This window comes from Eurypyga helias, unplaced genomic scaffold (assembly GCF_000690775.1).
Source record: "Eurypyga helias isolate BGI_N326 unplaced genomic scaffold, ASM69077v1 scaffold12664, whole genome shotgun sequence".
NCBI lineage: Eukaryota > Metazoa > Chordata > Aves > Eurypygiformes > Eurypygidae > Eurypyga > Eurypyga helias.
The window spans coordinates 1-18,434 of record NW_010245726.1 but is presented as its reverse complement, the minus strand read 5'-3'; the positions used below and the strand labels follow the sequence as shown (position 1 = coordinate 18,434).

Genomic DNA, 18,434 nt, shown 5'->3' with positions numbered 1-18,434 from the left:
AGGTCTGTGGCCGGCTCCAGAGAGCCCTCACCGCATCTCGGGCTCCCGGTGTCCCGAGGGGAAGGGCAGCTGGATTAGGGGGAAAAAAGAAAGAAGCGGGTAAAGGCGACTGACTCCCGTCACCCCGCGGGAGCGTGACCCGCCGCGTGCGGGGTCACGGGTGCGGGTGGGAGCAGTGCCTGGGGAATAAGCGTATGTGGGATTGGGGGTGAGCTGCCGGCCGGGTGTTAGTGAGCAAAAGGCAGAGCCCTTTGCCAGGCAAAACAAACCTCCAGCCTTTTTTCATGACCCGAGTATCCCCGAGTACGTTTCTCTTGCACGTCTCAGCTTATAAATCGACAAAAGTGCCTTTCAGGAAACCTGCGTTTATGCGACCTGCGGAGAATTCACGGCTGGACGCTGCTTTAGGCCGAAGCCCTGAGCGTGCCACAGCCCAGACAGCGCTCTGGGCTCTGACCCTTTGGAACCGATCTGTACATGTGGCACCGCGGTTATCGCTGGCGGGGGGGGACCTGCCCGAGTGCAGGCTGCACTGCCACCGGGTTATTTTTTTATCTTGTCATTCTTGTAAACTCGATATTATCTTGTTCCATGTGCTACAACCTTGGAAAGTCTTGATGACTTTCTTCCACACCAATTTTTAAAATGTGATATTGAAGGTGAAACTGAATAACTTGATAGCCGTCCCTTTAAGCTAGGAAGAAATAAATACAAGGCGAGCCTCATCTCCGTATCTGTTTTCGTTGCAAGTGTGGAAATCTGTGCTGTAGGAAGTATTTCCTGATTTCATATATACAGACAGCATCCTCTGTACTTGGTTCCTTAATTATACGCTTCTGTGTTTCAGCAGTTGTGCTGCATCGTACGCAATTCGGTTATAATGAGGTCTTTTGATTTCTCTGCTTTATGCGTGAGTAATTGAATGGTTTGTCTTGTCTTCTCCCTCCTCCTTCACAACACACTTATTACTTTTCCTCAAAGTCATCTGCAAAATGACATTTTACAAACAACTGTGTAGTTGCTTATAGGGTCAGGAGAGTGGGAAGCGTGTGAGTACAGGCTGAAGAGAGAGCTTCTCTTCTGCAGCGCTTAAGCAGAGAGCGTACAAAGAGAACGTTAGCTAATGGAGTAATTAAGTGGGTTGATTTACAGAATGGTATCACTTTGTTTGCTGATTTCCATGTAGTTGGATTAAGCGCATCATGGAAGTTCTGTGGAGGCAGCTGGAGGAGGAGGAATTTCAGGTTACCCGGCTGTCAGGTGTATAAAAAATAAAGACCTGAAATTCAGAGTTACGCAAATAGAAAGCAATAAAACTAAACAGTTGTTATGGTATGTTAGAGATAATGTTTGAGTTGCTAGCCTTTTGAATAAATTAGATTATTCAAGTGTGGACTGTTCTTAGCATTGTTTAAAATATATGTTGAGAAGGTGCTACGATCCTTGACCTTTAGAATAAAAACAGCTTTTTAAACCAGTCTGGAGGGTACTGAGAGTGCTCCTGTGGTGCTTCTAGTGGTCTCAGGAAAGCAAGCTGTCAATAGAATGATAAATTGCTATATAGCTGTCAGCTCTTCCTCTCAACTTGTTGCTTGCTTTACTGTTTGCAGGTAACTACGGGACTCACGTGTCCACGAAGGCAGTAAATTGTCACAGCAGGACAATGTGCTGACTGGGAAATTGCTTAGCATGGAGCATCGGGCTGCTTAGCAACAACTGTCCTCTACTTCGTTTGTGTTTTCTTTTAATAGGACCAGTATTCTGTGTTCACTTAAGTGCAGGTTTCTAATTTGTTTTCCAGTTAATAGATCTGAAGCGCAAGCGAGGAGAAACAACTCTTCTAGAACAGTTTTGCTCTCCTTGTGATATCTTAACGTGGCACTTTGAAGTCATGAGATGCTTTAGAAGCTGTTGGGCTGGAAACCAGTGGGTCAGTCAGCTGAAGTGGGCACTGATGGTGACTGATCCCATGGCAGTTTGGTTGGGATGTAGCTTTTCAGCGTGTTTATCCTTGCATCTCCCTGTAGGTTGGAGTCGTGGCTGGTGATTGTGATGTACTAAATAACTGGCTTGGAGTAGGTGAAACAGAAGTTCTGTAGGACAAAATATGAATTGAATGCTAGCCTCTGGCGCTAATATTTTGACCCCTCGTTTTATAAAATCACCAAACAACCTTCGTATATATTCTGGTGCCATTCCCGATCTCTTGAAAACGTTAAATGACCTTGTGTTCTTGCAGAGGTGTCTCTGGCTGTGAAGTAGGTGGCCTTTCTTGTATTACTACCTCACCCCTGCGGTCTCCACGTGTGGGTTGTTCTGCTGCTGGGCAGGTGATCCAGCTGTTCAGTCTACGCTGAAAACCTGCAGCAGCATCGGGGGAAAGCTGGGGAGCCTATGTGCTCTCTGACAGGCCTCAGTGAATAAAGAGGTCGGGTCAAGGTGAGTCTCTGGCAGCAGCAGAACAGCAAGTCTGGAGAATTTTTTGTGCACTGTGAAGCCCTTTGGAAAGGGTTTGTGCCCCTCAGTGGTGCTGCTTCACTTTTGTTGGCAGCTTTATGCAGGTTTGTCTTGGAAACACGAGCTGCGCGTAGGCTATCAAGACTTCTGACTTCAATTGCTTTGTCCTTAACTTATCCCTCAAGTGGGGAAAACAGTGGGTAAGGGAGCAGTCCAAGTACTCTTGATTCCTGCCTGGGCTAGAGAGTCATGCTCAGAGGTGAATAATCAAGTTAGGAAATTAATTTGTATTTGTTCTGTGTTTTTTACACAGCTTGTAGCAATGTTGTTCCATTGGTGTACGTGCTGATGCAGTCAGGAGGCTTGGCATCACCTAAGGATTCTTCCTCATTCTCAGAGTTAGCAAGTTTAATTTACAGTGGGTTTTGTAAATCGATTGTTGAAAACCCATCTGATACACTGCAGGGTAATTTTTGAAGGTGAGTCATAACTGTTAGCATTATTGTATTTGCAAGCTTTTCATTTAGACACCATTGATTTTAGGGAACTATTACTAAGATTTATGAGCAGCCTTGTAAGGACAGGAAGGTGTAACTGGATTTCCTAACTGAAAGATAAGTAGCATATTGAGATTAATGAGTGGAGAATCATAAGGTACATACTTTTTATGCACAAATAACAGCAGCGAGGATGAGGTCACCAGCACTGTAGTAGTGCCTTGGCTATGTAGTTAGTGTGGCTACTCAGTGAAGTAACAGCTGTCTGTCAGCTGTAGCCTAAGGCTTTCTAGGGAATGAGGAGCTGAATGACTGGTGCACTATTTGTCCTAACTAAATCTTTCAATGTATTCTGCATTTAGCTTAGTTTAGCATCAGAAAAGCCCGAGTTCAAAGTTATTTTAACTTTGGGATGTGAACTTCCTCACCTTTTGAAATTTAACTAGAATGTTTCAATAGGAAACCAGCTGGGTTTGTTTTAATGGGAAATGAAATTCTGTGATTTCATTCTGATGGCAGCTGTTTCCAGTACTTGTATGGTAAATACATATCCACGCTCCGAGCTCATCTCTCTGGCATGTTTTTGAAAATTGAAGTGTTGAGTCCCGTGGGGCTTTCTGGTCTTGAAAATTAAGTGGTTTTGTTTATCTAGGTTCAAAAAACCTGTCCAAATCTTAACTAAATCTGGAAAACAGTACAGTGTTGAAAAGAACCTTAGCTCAAAACCATGAAGAGGATCTTTTCTGCTTTCAGATGTTTAACTGTGCGTGTGGAATGTCTCCAGTATCCAAACTGCGTTTGGGCGCCGTGGAACTGCAATACGACTGGCTTAAATAAACCATACTCCACTGGAAAGTGTTTCAGGCATTTTTAAGGAGTTGTGGCTGGCTGTGGCATGCATTATCTAGTGTATGCTGCTCAGAAGTATTTCACTTGAAAATGTGTCGTCTGCCTTCAGAATGGCCGTTTTGTGGCAAGGGTAGGAACAACCTGTAGTAGTAGCTTTCTTGATGGAGCTCTTATCGCCTGGCAATCTCACAGCGCTCTGTCTTGTTGGGTTCCTGCATGAAGCAGAAATCTGATGGTACTCTTGCTGGTGTCATTTACTGTTTGGAGAGTTATTAACCTTTTTTTCAGTTTTTTCTTCAAATGAGTAAAACTTTGGTCAGCTGTACCAACCAACAAATACAGAAAAAGCACCATTAACCCATCAAGTTTTATTTTCCTGGTTGGTGAATTATTTTATGGTAAAATTACACCTTCATTCCACTGACCGGTTGGCTGCTCACGTGAGTGGCGTGTGTATGAATAGTTCTCTATAAATTCACTGGGGAAACTTTTGTAGGTGAACTCTGTCACTTGAGAAACACCACAGCTGACCTATCCTGAAACTGGCTGCTCGGGTCTCTGCCGTAAGCTAAAGTTGGTGTCAGTCGTCAAGTGAAACCGAGTTATTACGTGATGGATGCTTCCGCTTTCGGTCTGCTCGCTTGTACTACCACCAGCTGCGTGGGAGAGCGCTCCTCTTCGGTCGGCTTGCTTTTGGGTGTTTCTGAAGATAGAAATAGTATCGTGTGTGAATTTCAGTCCAGGAGGGTGGATTGTGCTCAGGTGCTGGAATGCTTGGTGGTTGCGAGGCTGCTGTAAAGCAAAACAAAGATCTAAGCGTTGATGGCAAAATACTCTCAATTTCACATCCCCTGCAGCAGTACTTCTGTCACTTACACCTGATTGTTTAAAAAAACCCACCACCTAACTTGGAGACTAATAAAATTCTAAGGAAAGAGATTCATTCCCGGGAACACCTCTTATTTTCAGAAGCGATACGCAACGCTGACTTTCTAAAGGGTTTGTAGTTTTTTTTCTTCCAGGTCCTGTTCAAAATCAGCTGATGAATTCATCAGATGGCCAGGGATATAGCCCTTTGGTTCCAGGATCATATTCGCATCAGACGCCGGCGAAGGTTGCTCCACATCAGTCTTCTGGACAGTATAACTATAGTGGCTCTCAGAATGTTGCTCAGTTAAACAATTATCAAGGACCTGGGCAGACTCTCAATAGACCACCAGTGGCACCTTTCTCCGGGTCACCAGCACAACAGACTGCTCCTGTTCCGCAAGTGCTGCTGCCTGCATTGCAAAACTCGGCTGCTGTATCGTCCGCTGGTAGCTTTCCTCCTGGAGCTAGCCCACCAGTGCTTTCCAACTGGCACTACAGCCAGACCCCCGTGAGCCAGCCAGTTGGATCTCCAGCAAGCCATTTGGCTCGTGTGACGGGGACAGGGTCACCTCAGCCACCATCGTCGCTATCAGGAAGTACAAATCCTCCAGGAAGTTACCAATATGCTGCTTCTCCGGGAGGGCCTCCGCTTCATAACAGCTATGTGAAGCCAGGTAACCATGACTTCTTGGTACTTTGCCTCTGGCTGTTTCTCAGAGTTCTTTAAACAAAAATAATACAGAATTTACTCCTTAGCAGCATTTTGCTTGTGGAATGAGGTGGTCAAAGCAGATAGTTTGAGGAAATGCACATCCCGAATGCTGGGGTGGATTCTTTGCATCGTGAATGGAAGTCGTTTCTGTGGGCTGAAGCAGGTGTCTCCCGAATGGTGTCTCGTGTTGGGAAGCTGTGTGTGGGTAACGCTGTTTCTGTGACCTTCCCTGTTTCTTGGGGTGGCTGTCGGAGCGTTGCTGTGCTTCCCAAAGTGGCGACTTTGGGATTTCACGGTTGAAAACTGTAGCCCTGTTAAGGGAGTGTGGTCTTCATAGTTTAAAACCTGTTAGCCTTCCTGTTAATCGCTTGATACAGGTAGTTCTGAACGGTCTCGGTCTGGTTGATGGAAACAACTTGAGCACAGCCTGGGAAGGAAACTGGAAAGCATTGTGTGCCACCGAGGTAGAGGCCAGTTGAATGGAGAGCTTCCTTCCTCGCTCCAAACTTGTAATTTGCACTATCTAATGGTAATTGTCAGTCTTCAGAGAGTGCTCTGAGTGTATCAGGCTTCTGTTCTGCTGCTCCTGTGCTGGTGTGTGCAGTGGGGAAAAGCTTTTCCCACACCAAATATGTCTCTTAGGTAACTTTTATGGAAACAAAGTTAATACTCAGGTTTCTGTTTGCCAAACTGCTGTTTGTTGTTACAGAGGGCTTTTTTAACTGAGCATGCAAATAGGAGCTGCATACAGAAATATTTTAAATGCTAAAGCACGTATTTTTTTTCTTGTGAAGTGCTTTGAGACTCATTAGAAGTGTTCCTTGATGCTAGTTTTTTGTTACATGCCTCAATGATTTTGTTATGATACTCAAACTGCCTTAAGGTCACATTTTTGAAACTATTTCTGGCAGTTTATTGGAATAAACAATTAGTACTCTGGAATTAGTGAAGAAACTGCTAAGAATTGGAAAGTGGCATATGAAATAAGTTTGAGTGTCTGGAACAGGAGAATTCTTATATCCATTCAACGGTCCATTCCCTCGTGCAATTTCCCTGGTAGTTTTTTGCAGAACAGTGATTACTTTTAAAATGAATTTAGCTCGTTTTGCTGGTCACATTCATTGTTAGAACAAAGGTGTGCCAGCTCCCTGCCTGCACGGCCAACTCTGGGCAGCCCCTCAGACACAGTCTCTTCCAAATTCTGGGGTAACGTTGCCTGCATATAGCAACTATTAATTAGCTTTGTAGTATCAGATACTAAATGAACAAACAGATAAGGTCACTGGACGTGATTTTTTTTTGTTTTGTTTTGGTTTTTTTTTGTTTTCTTTCCTTCTTCCCTTAAATGTGACCATACTGTGTAGGCTCATACTTTTGTGTGTGCCTTACAGGCTTCTGTGCTGTGTGGGGAACTGGTGATACTGGGCAATTTGGCCTCATCTTTTGAAAGGCTAACTTTTATATTAAAACACATCGGTGTCTTCCTGGAGTTAGAGGGCAGTTATACCGGCCTCTGGAATAATAGGGAACAAAGGGTGGAAGTGCTTTAGGATTTGGCATTATTTGAAGGGAAGAAAAGCAATTGGGTTTCTGAATGTCTCAGCTTGAGAAAATCCTAGTATTTAAAAATAGAAGCCATTAAAAACTTTCCTGTGACTTTTAACATGGAGGGTTCAACATTTCAGAGCAAAACACTTCACACTCGCACAGCAAGTGTATTCACACTGCACACTGCTGATGCTTTCCCAAGTGAAATCTTTTTCCCAAGTAATTTTAGTAGCTATAAAATCTGTGCATTGCCAGTTTGCATCAGATTACTGAAGTGGAAGACAAGCATCCTGTTAGAAGGAATGTGTTCAGACTCTTAACTAGTTCATTATTCTCTGACTAATATGGGGCTGTACTATAACTTTATGTAAAGTCCAGGCTTGGTAAGTGAAATTGGGATGCTTTCTGCACCTCTTGAAATTCTTACCAACAATAGCTACAAAAGCTGAAAGAGCCTGTGGATAATAACTGCAGGAAGCCAGGATGGGAAGAGCATGGCAGAAACAACAGGAAGGTGTGAAACCTACACTCCCCTGAGGGTTTATGTATCTGGCGCTGCTTATCATTTGAATAAGAGGAATATTTAGAGTTCAACCTGTGTGGTTTTGTAATGGAATTTTTGTTACTTTCAACTGGATTAAACTCTTAAAAATTAATCTCTTTACAGGATCTGCACCTCCACCCGTGACTCAGCCTTTAACTCCACTCCACCCTCCTGCCAGGCCACCTTTAGCGCCTCCGCCAGTCGGTGGTCCACCTTTAATTAGGCCATCGACGCTGATAGCAGGACCACCTAATACACAGTCTCTGCTAAATTCAGCTGCAAATCGAGAAGGTAAGAAATAATTTGCCTTTTTTGTGGAATTCGAACATCACAACTTGCTCTAATATGCAACCGTTCAAGTACAGTACACTCTGCTGTTAGACAATCAAGTAGTAAAACTGATACTAATTCAGCATCATTTTATCTGAAAGAAGCAGGTAAGGACCTGGAAGGAAGTGAAATATTTCTTGTTGACAGTTGTTAATAATATAAAAATAATTAACACTTCAGTTAACACTAGATTTCTAAGTGCTGTTTAACATGTCCATATCTCCCATAGTTGCCATCTCTTCGTTTATTTTTAGTCTTCTAAAATGACATTGAAATTCTGATTTCTTTGCATTCTTGACTGTTGTGGAGGATGCAATCTGTATATAACTTCCTGTACGGTTTTATTCTGCCTGGAAAGCTAAAATGTGAACCCTGCAAGTCCTTGCCTGTTTACGTAGCCGTACCTTATTCTTCTCTTCTGTGATGGATTTGTTCATTTTCTGAAGGTTGTTAGAGGCTGTTAAGAGTGAGCTGTTGAAGACCAGTATCTGACTTTCTCTGTCTCCTGTGGGCCCTGCACAAATATGCCATTGTTTAAGAACTCATCAGTTTGTCAAAGCTGTTGGTTCTTTGCCTGTTCAGGTTGGCAGTTTCTTGTATGTGGCAGCTGCGTGAGTACGAGACACTCAGATTTAGCTTCGTTTCGAAATGCATTAGAAACTGCTTTTGCTTAGAAGGACTTTTCTTCATAAAGAAGAGGAACATTTCCAGGGCCCTGGAGAGAGAGGAATGTTTAGTCTGTGAAGTAGGTTGATTGCTGCATACTAGTAAGATCCAGCATGTAATGTAAGTTCCTTTCATTGGGTCATCTTTGAAGATTTTAATGATAATAAGTAAATTGAGTACCTACTTCTCCTTAGCAATAGATAATTGGGTTTGTATATTTAGACACAGTTATTTTACAGAAAGCCTTCCTTTGGGAGCACTCTCTCCGTTTCAAGGTTTTTCTTATCTCAGCCTTCCTTTGGGAGCACTCTCTCCATTTCAAGGTTTTTCTTAGCTGGAATTTATATCTTGACTGGTATGTGAACACATCAGAACTGTTGGTATTTGGTGACCAGTACTGGACTAAGTGTGTGAGTGAAGGGAATTTGGTGTTTCTGTGAATTATCAGTGAAAAAAGTTCTTCAGGGAACTCCGGCAGCCGGCTTACAGACGCTTCCTCTGGTGAGGAGGACACGTCCCCTGACGCTTCACTGCATATCAGCTTGGAAGTTATGGCAAATACCTAATCTAAAGTAATCCTAAAAGATCATTCAACCAGAGGTGTAGGTACTTCTGTTTACCTTGAAAAAAGATTTTGGGGTTTTATGAATGTCCTCTGCGGAGGTCATGTCAGCATGGGAAGTGTGTGTGAGAAAGATGTATATTTAATTCAGTTTTGCCCTGGACAGAAGCAAAGTAGATGCAAACTATGCTAATGTTAATATTCATCCAGCAAGTGGGATTTCTTTGCAGTTACTCACTACAGCTTCTTAGGAACTTGTGAAAATTTGTACTGGTTCTGTCTGTCTTACAGGTGATGCTACATCTGCTGCCAGTGATGGGTCTGTGGTGCAAAACAGTTATGATGCTATAGAAGGTGGTGGCCTCATGGGTAAGGCTTTTTTTCTTTACTCTTAGCTAACTTTTTGAAGAGTCTGGGAAGGAGAGAAGTTTAGGTATTTGAAGCCTTACAGTACCTGGGGGGGGACTTTTACAAGGGCCTGTAGTGACAGCACAAGGGGTAACAGGTTTAAATTGAAAGCAGGGAGGTTTAGATTAGATATCAGGAAGAAGTTCTTCCCGCAGAGGGTGGGGAGGCACTGGCACAGGTTGCCCAGAGAAGCTGTGGATGCCCCATCCCTGGAAGTGGCCAAGGCCAGGCTGGATGAGGCTTGGAGCAACCTGGTCTAGTGGAAGGTGTCCCTGCCCATGGCAGGGGGGTTGGAACTAGATGATATTTAAGGACCCTTCCAACCCAAACCATTCTGTGAGTCCATATATACTTGGTTTGATGTCTGTCTTGGAACTAAATATGAAATCTGAAGCATTGACAATGAGCCTGTCTTTGCCTGTAAGTATGGTACAGCAGTTAACAGCACTTTGCAGTTGTCCGTTGTTTACACTTCAGTTTACAACTAAACAAGCAGCCTTCCTGCTGTATTAATGCACTGAGCAAGCTATGGTTCTTCAGCAATTAATTTTAAGTATTTATCTACTCTGCCTCTAGCAACTCCACATCCTTCTCCTGCACCCCCAAATCCCAAGATGAATAGAAGTGTTGGGTATTCTTACCCTGCCTTACCTCCAGGGTACCAGAACACTTCTCCACCCGGAGCACCAGGAATGCAAGCACCTGCTTTGCAATATCCAGATGGATCAAAACATTTCCACCAGGTAAAGATTGTCTGGTGTTTTTATCTCATGTCTGCCTGTGATGAGTGTGGGTAAAGAAAAGTGATGATTAGTGTGTGTTGTGCCACTTTTCAGTTCACTGTTTGGTGTGCTGTTTGTTCGAGATGGCAGATGTAGTCAGGCACTAATGCTTTTCCTCATGCCTTGGTGCCAGTTTGGAAAAGTTTTGCCAGCTCCTCCTGACCTGTCTTCAAAAGTGTTCACAGTATCTTTTCTTAAAACTTTCAGCTGCTTTTGGCATGTTTTTCTTCCTCGGGTTGCCATTAGCTGAAATATTTGATCTCTTTCCTGAACTTTCAGGGTGAACTGACCAACACTTTTGCTGAGCCCGCTGTATTTCAGAGCTTTGTAGCAAATGTGTGCTAATTTTTACCTCTGTTATAGGCCTAAGTCCAAGTTTACGTGACGAGTATTTCTAAATACATCATTGTAATACCATGACAGTTAATACACAAAGAAAATTGGAAGGGAAGTAGGTTTGCTTTTTAAACGGACTGTGGGTTTCACTGAAATAATTGGTGTTAATTTCTGAAACGTTATTTGACTCTAGCCTGCCCTGGGTACTAATCACTTAACTGCATCGATGGGTAACCTGAGTCTACAGCAGGAAGGATTAAGACCTGTGAATCTTCTTCAAGAAAGAAATATTCTTCCTACAACCCTCTTGAAGGCCCCTGTCCCAAACTTGCATGAAGACATCCAGAAGCTCAACTGTAATCCTGAGTAAGATGATAAATTTGCTATAATTCATCAAAACAAGTGAAAGTATACATTCCTACTTGTAAACATAACTCTTTACGAAGTATTGCCTTAACTTTGTGAGTAGAAAACATTGAAACAGGCTTCGCTGTGTTACGATAAAGGCAGAAAGTGGTTTAAAACGTTAAGAGAGAAAAATTGTCGTGTAAAAAGTATGAGGAAAAATATGTTGCTTGCAAGGCAGCTATAGATAGGTACAGTACAGCTGGCAGTGAGTATGATTGAGAAAGGGTATAAAATAAGGGTTAACTCACTTCTTGAGTGAGTTAGACCAAAGAGATTGTGAAACATGAGTGACCTCTGTCTGGAAGGAACTGTTTAAAACAGTGGGGTAAATGGAATGTCAGACAAGCGTCTGGCAGTTGGTTACCCCAGTCATCTCCTCAAAGAGCCGAGCAAACTGTATGACCAGGTACTCCTGCTTTGCAACTCCTCTGGCAGATAAGGGAGATAACGGCATCTTTGTGAAGTTGGTCATACAGACAAGCTGGACTGGATTTGCAGAAGCGCTCTGCACATCTGCACTTTGTGGGAACCACTGAGTTCTGAGGTCCCTGAAATGACTATGGAGTGGTTTGTAGTTATTTTTGTGTCGTTTTAAGACAACTTTTTAAACTTTGCTGGTTCAGATTTGTGTATGAGGCCACCTCAAAATGGTATTTCAAAATAACACTTAGTACGTAGATATTTAGGGCAATTTTGAACAGTTAGGCTTAACTTGGACTTGAGTGACTAAAACGATGCACAGCTCTGTGTAAGGAGCACGTGCATAAAATAACATAAGAAGCCAAAGTATGTACTGTGGGTCAATCTCAGACTAGACGAGAGTGATTTGACAGAGCTGGAGAAGATCCTTTACCTGGAAATGGAAGTTCACCATCACCAGTTCTAGAAAAATCTACAGGATGCTTTGTACTACTGAAATCATCGTTTTACTATCTAAAAGCCTCTGAAAATAACTCTTTGTCCTCCATGTAGGTTGTTCTGCTGTACCCTGACTAACATTCCTCAAACTCAAGCCTTATTGAATAAAGCCAAACTTCCTTTGGGGCTCCTGCTTCATCCTTTCAAAGACTTATCGGTATGACAAATACTCAACCTTAAATGCTGAAATACCAACTATACCTGTATTAAAGTCCAGAGTTGGACAGGCAGTTGTAAAAGAAGGGCAAGTATGTTGCTAATCTTAGCCCGGAAAAGTTAGGCTGGTATCTGACATTTCCCTGTTCCATATAGATCGTTGTAATTTTTCCTTGCCATGTTTAAACTTTTAAGCCTTGCTTCTCAATAAAAACCAAAACTTCCAAACCTCAAAAAAACAAACAAACAAACAAAAAAAAAAACCAAACAAAAAAAAACCCCACACCAACAACCACCAAAAATCCAGAAGCTTAGAGGCAGCACAGCACTCGGACTGTGACAGAAGTCACATCTAAGTTCTGGTATTGCTTAGGTAGCTTTAGTGCTAATTCTTAATTAAGAATCAAAGTGAAAGGGGTTTTGGATGTCCTCAGGTAGCCAGGAGACTGTGAATTTAGCAGTGCCTCTTTTCAACATTGTTTTTTACAATTTAAATAATTTTTTTTCAAGGATGTGGATTTTTTTCTGATTTTTTGGATCTGGATAGGGTGTAGAACTTGGTCTTATGTAAAACTCAAGACTTTAGAGGCCAAGTTTGGGTGTAACCAAATAGGTTAGAGCTCAGTTCTAACCAGTCTTACTGAGGAATTGTAGAGGTGCTGTGAGGATGCAGAAGTATTTCGTCCTTGGACAAGCGTGCTCTGACTAGCCAACCAGGAAGCACAGTGCAGATAATGATGTTGTCGCAGACGTACTGCTGTGTAGTGTGGTGATGCTTTAAACCAGGAAGCTTTTCTTTTCCAGCAACTGCCAGTGGTCACCTCAAGTACTATTGTGAGATGCCGTTCCTGCCGGACATACATTAACCCTTTTGTCAGCTTTCTAGACCAGAGGAGATGGAAATGCAATTTGTGCTATAGAGTGAATGACGGTAGGTTTTAAATGTGCTTATTGCTTTAAGCTGTTAACCTGTCCCACCTTTGCTTTTGAGGCTGTAATATTGTTGGCCGTATCAGTACTCGGGATGGTTGTCAGTCGTGCTGGAGCTGAGAGACAGGAGAAATGTTTCCCATGGGCAGAGAGCATGGTCACCGCCTGACGTGGTCTCCCAAGGTGACAAAGTAGCTGCCCTACCTCGTGTAATTCTCCAAGAAGCGTTGCCCCACCGGATTGATCTATTTGTTTTAAAATGCACTACAGCTAATCCTAGTGTGAAGTAATAATATATAAACTTATGTCTATAGTTCCTGAAGAATTCATGTATAATCCTGTGACAAGAGTTTATGGAGAACCTCATAAAAGACCTGAAGTCCAGAATGCTACTATTGAGTTTATGGCTCCATCTGAATACATGGTAAGGCTTTATTTACTCTTATTCTCTCCCTTTCTTTTATTTCCAGAGGGAAGTCAGAAAAAGCCTTATTATACAGGATGCTTTCCAGCTTAGTAGAACAGTTGCTGCCTCAAGGAGCGTATCTGAGAACCCTTGGGAAAAACTTCAGATAGTTCTCCATTTCTAAACATCTGTGATGTCAAAGTTGTTCTGTACTTAAAATATTAGGGTGTGTGTAGGTTTTCTGGGAGAAAACTGTAATTGTAGTACTGTCCAGTAAGTGCTTAGAAGTTTTAGCTGTTATCTATGTGCTGTTTTAATAGAGCTTAAACTTGCAGTGGAATGAACAAACCCAGCCTAATAAATGTCAGCTTGAAAATTAAAGGTAACCTTTTCTTTCTTCAGCTACGTCCACCCCAGCCACCTGTGTACCTCTTTGTGTTTGATGTTTCTCATAATGCAATAGAGACAGGATACTTGAATACCGTCTGTCAGACCTTGTTAGACAATCTGGACCTGTAAGTACCTTTTGCTTAGAATCTCTTATTTTCATGACTCTGCTGAAACTTGTGATAGACATCAACATGCCAGCAATTCCTGTCAAGAAGAGAAGTTTCCTAGCATTGGCTAGCAATGGCCAGTGTTGTTTAAAATGCAGTATAAAGCTGTAGTTGTCTTTTTTTTTCCTTCCCATCACAGCTGCACTGGTATAAAAAGTACTTTTGAGGCTTGTTTCTCAGTCTGGCTCTTTCCTATCTGCTTCACCAATCCCAAAAAAAGAATAAACATCATGTTTGTGATGTCTGTTTAACTGTATTTTTTTAAAAGCTGAAATTTAGATAAGTATTTGCTGAAAGGAGTGCATACATCTATAAACTTTTTAATAAAATCTGTGCTATTTCAACTTACATAAATGCTGCTTGGTATTTTGCAGCTTGTCTCATCCTTTTCTTCCATTTCTTATTACCATCTTAAAAAATTTCTTGAGTGTCTGCTATGTGACTCTACTATGAGCTCCTTTTTTTTTTTTCCCCCTCCCTCCTCCAAAATGACTTAGTCAAGCTGTTGCAGTGTGGCTGTTAAGCCAACTACTTGGTAAGAACCGTGGACAGGTGTAGTGGATGTTAAAAAAAAAAAAAAAGGGGGGGGGGGGGGGGAGGGGGGGATTAAAAAAAAAAAAAAAAGGCTGCCGAAATGAAATTTCATCTTGCTGAACACCATATGTCTCATTTTTTAGGCTTCCTGGGAACACTAGAACAAAAATAGGCTTCATAACATTTGACAGCACAATCCATTTCTACAGTCTTCAAGAAGGTCTCTCTCAGCCTCAGATGCTGATAGTTTCAGATATTGAAGGTATGCAGAAATAACTTCAGTGATTATTATTAGTATCTACTAATGACTGCTGGTTTTGACAGCCTTTTTCAAAATTTGATCTAGTGGGAGTTGGTAGATCAGATCATTAGTCTCTCTGGTAATGGCTTTAGAAGTAGCATGTGTCTAGTTCGTTTATGAAGCCCCTGATGTCTGAGCAATGCTGTGGCTGCTTGACTTCAGATGCAAAGCCAGCCTTCCTAGCTTCTAGATAATTGTACAAATGAACCTAGATTTCTCTCATATTCCCAAATATTGATGCTTGGTAAATTGTTGTAGATTGTGTAGTGACTGGTGCTCAGTGCTTGTCATTTTGTCTGTAGTTTCAAGTCACTTTTCACTGCATGGTATGGGGTGGGGCAGAACGAAGGCTAGAAAATCTTTGCTATGCGTTTTTACTTAAGTCTGGTTATCCTTGACTGCTATTCTAACGTGGCATTTTAGGCACAGGTGTGCTTATGAGAAAAAAGAAATCCATGGAGTTATGTTTAAATGGGTTTACACATTGATTAGTCTTTTTTCCAATAGTTATAATGATTGGAAAATACAGTTGTGGGAAATTTAATGTGTTATTTTTAAAAATAACTTAAACACTTTTTTCCCCTTTCTTCCAGATGTATTTATACCAATGCCAGAAAACTTACTAGTAAATTTAAATGAAAATAAAGAGGTAAGAACTACCTTAAATAACTGGTGACATTCATACAGTTTGAGAGATGCTTGATAAAAAGCATTAAGTAATCCAGAAGTTAACACCTACAGTTTAAATGCCACATTCAAGGTGGAAAAAAGCTCTTTTAATTTATCAGTGTGACTGTAAACATCGGCCGAGCCTGAAACAAGACAATGCTTGACTTTTGCTGGGGCTTTTCCTTTACTACCTTGTTACTAGAAGTGTGAATATACGTTTATGTATGTTCAGCAGTCAGCTTTATAAAGAAGAAAACTCTTAAGGCTTAATCATTTTGTTTTCTTAATTGCAGCTAATTCAGGATTTGTTGAGGACCTTGCCACAGATGTTTGTCAAGTCCCTGGAAACTCAGAGTGCTCTGGGGCCTGCATTACAGGCTGCCTTTAAACTGATGTCCCCCACTGGAGGGAGAATCTCTGTCTTCCAGACACAGCTCCCGTCTGTGGGAATGGGAGCGCTAAAGGCACGAGAAGAGCCAAACCAAAGAGCAACCGCAAAGGTTAGAAAAGCAAAATGGTTGAGAGAGCTGAATACCCTGTTGTCTACACATAGGTGGGTGTGGGGTTGCCTCTTTGGGGTTAATTTTGGGGCTTTCTTGTTGAGCTAACCTTCCTTTTTTAAAGTAGTACAAAGAAGAAAAAAACCCAAGCACTATAACCACAGATTTAATGATCTGATTTATTTTTTAAGACATCACTGTGATCAGTGATGGACAATTAATTATTAGGGTCCCTGAAGAGAGGCATTGAATGTGTTCATCTGTTTGAATTTCCTTTCTGTTTTGTACTGCTCCGTGGTATTGACAGGACATACATCTGACGCCATCGACTGATTTTTACAAGAAGTTAGCTTTGGACTGCTCAGGGCAGCAGGTTGCAGTGGATTTATTTCTTCTTAGTGGACAATATTCTGACTTGGCTTCTCTAGGTGAGTCATACCACGGTGTTCAGGGAGGTGTATCACTTGCACTTTTGGCAAATACATAGAATTTACATTAACATTTGATATGTGAACCTGATTTGAATGAACCTCGTGTGTCAAGATGCAAATTTCTCCTTGATGAGCCCTGACAGTGAATGGAATGTCATTTCAGTCCTTCCTGATTTAAGCTAGCTGTTTTTGTATTCTCTCTTAGCGAGTCTTGTGATCCCGGTATAAGTGGCTGAAATACTTTCCTTCTTTTATGCCTCTTAACCACCAGTCTAAACATCTTTTGAGTGAGCTTCATTAGAATTTTATTTATTTTTTCCTCTATTTAACCAAGCTTTGAAGTGAAAAAGTACCTGTAATCTCAGCCCAATGGAAAATTATTTCATACCTGAAACTACAGCTGTGTTACGTCTGTAACTGTGTTTCAGAGCTGGTTGCAGGTGTCGGCAGATTAATAAATAAAGGGAATATTGCATTCAGCTGGCGTTTTTCTTTAAATGAAGACCACAGCAGCAACTGTCTGCATTCTGCCAACCTATGTTGCTTTGCTTTCAGGTTGTATATCAAGGTATTCTGCAGGTAGTGTCTATTACTACCAGTCCTACCATCATAAACACAACCCTGTCCAGGTGGAGAAATTGCAAAAGGAACTGAAACGATATTTAACTAGAAAGATTGGGTTTGAAGCTGTCATGAGGATAAGATGCACCAAAGGTTTGAAGATCTTCCTTTCTGATTAGGGGGTGGGTGGGAAGGGAAGCAAGTGTTGGCTGTTATTTGGGAATGTTTTGATTGGTATTTGGGCCGTTACGTAAGCTTAAATGATTAAAAGATAAAGATCAGAAAAGTAAAACTCAGTTCCAGGAAACCAGACCAGTATTTGCAGTGCCTTCACTAACATCAGAGTTCCATTTTACAGTGGTTAAAAGTGGAAATGTTGGACAGCTGTTTCAAGACTGTTTTTATAGTCTAGGGACTTGCTACTATCCTGCACTGATGTGACTTCCAGACTCCTGCTTTCTGCTAGGCTCTGTGGACTCTGTGGATTAGCTGTCTGTCTAGGATATTTACCTTTCCTGAAGACCCTTTGTCATTGAGAAGGGTCTTTTAGATTCTGATACAGAGCCATCTAAGAGCACTGGCAGATGTGTGTGTCTTTTACATCACGACTCTCAAAATAAAACTGATTCAATATACAAAATACAAAATATACAAAACACAACGCTTATCTTGCAGGTCTCTCCATCCATACTTTCCATGGGAACTTCTTCGTGCGATCTACAGACTTGTTGTCGTTGCCCAACGTAAACCCGGATGCAGGATATGCCGTGCAAATGTCAGTAGAAGAGAATCTTACTGATATGCAAGTTGTTTCTTTTCAGTCAGCTCTCCTGTACACATCCAGCAAAGGTAAGCTGTATGAGTAGGGTGAGCAGTACGGCACTCAGATGGGTCTTTTTGTGCCCGTTTATCAGCTGCAATTTTATAATTATGCATAATAATGATTGATAAAAAATCACTGAAGTTGCAGTAATTTACACAAACTATTTTTTTCTAATCTCAAGATCAAAGCTGTGATGTGTTACTGCTTCTTCCAGACCAAGAAGCCTCTTGGTACACTTAGTCGTGGTCTGAAAATAGGTAGATTTAACCCAGAAACTGAGAACTAGCCATTTTTAAAAGCAACTGGAGTTGGCTTGATGCACCACTTGTACAATAAATTAAATAGGGTTTTTATTGTTTGGGGTTTTCTTTTGCTATTGACAGTGCCATTTCTTGTATTGTGTAATAAAAGTTATGTTTGGAGGCTACAGTTTTCTTTCCTTACAGGTGAAAGACGAATTCGTGTCCACACCATGTGTTTACCTGTTGTAACAACACTGAGTGACGTCTACTGGAGTGCCGTCTCCGGGGGGGCAGACGTACAAGCCATCACTGGGCTGTTAGCCAATATGGGTAAGCATGATACTGTTTGGGTGTGTGTCGATGATATCCCTGAAGCCCTGAGCAGTGATCCTCTGGAAGGTTACATTAGAAGAAAAGATTGTCTAAGAGTGCTTTCC

The 18,434-nt window shown here is 41.7% G+C and overlaps 1 protein-coding gene across 1 annotated transcript; it reads left to right on the top strand.

Annotated features, from left to right (window-relative positions):
• Positions 1-1,223: 1,223 nt before the first annotated feature.
• Positions 1,224-18,327, top strand: SEC24A (SEC24 family member A; the record flags this gene model as incomplete). The annotated part of the gene is made up of 17 exons (XM_010150184.1): positions 1,224-1,307; positions 4,826-5,347; positions 7,601-7,768; positions 9,327-9,404; positions 10,020-10,186; positions 10,755-10,927; positions 11,942-12,044; positions 12,848-12,974; positions 13,288-13,397; positions 13,782-13,894; positions 14,614-14,732; positions 15,365-15,420; positions 15,734-15,940; positions 16,248-16,368; positions 16,927-17,085; positions 17,608-17,781; positions 18,202-18,327. Coding segments are annotated over 17 exons (2,607 nt in total), but the record flags the coding sequence as incomplete, so codon positions are not given.
• Between the last annotated feature and the right edge of the window lie 107 nt (positions 18,328-18,434).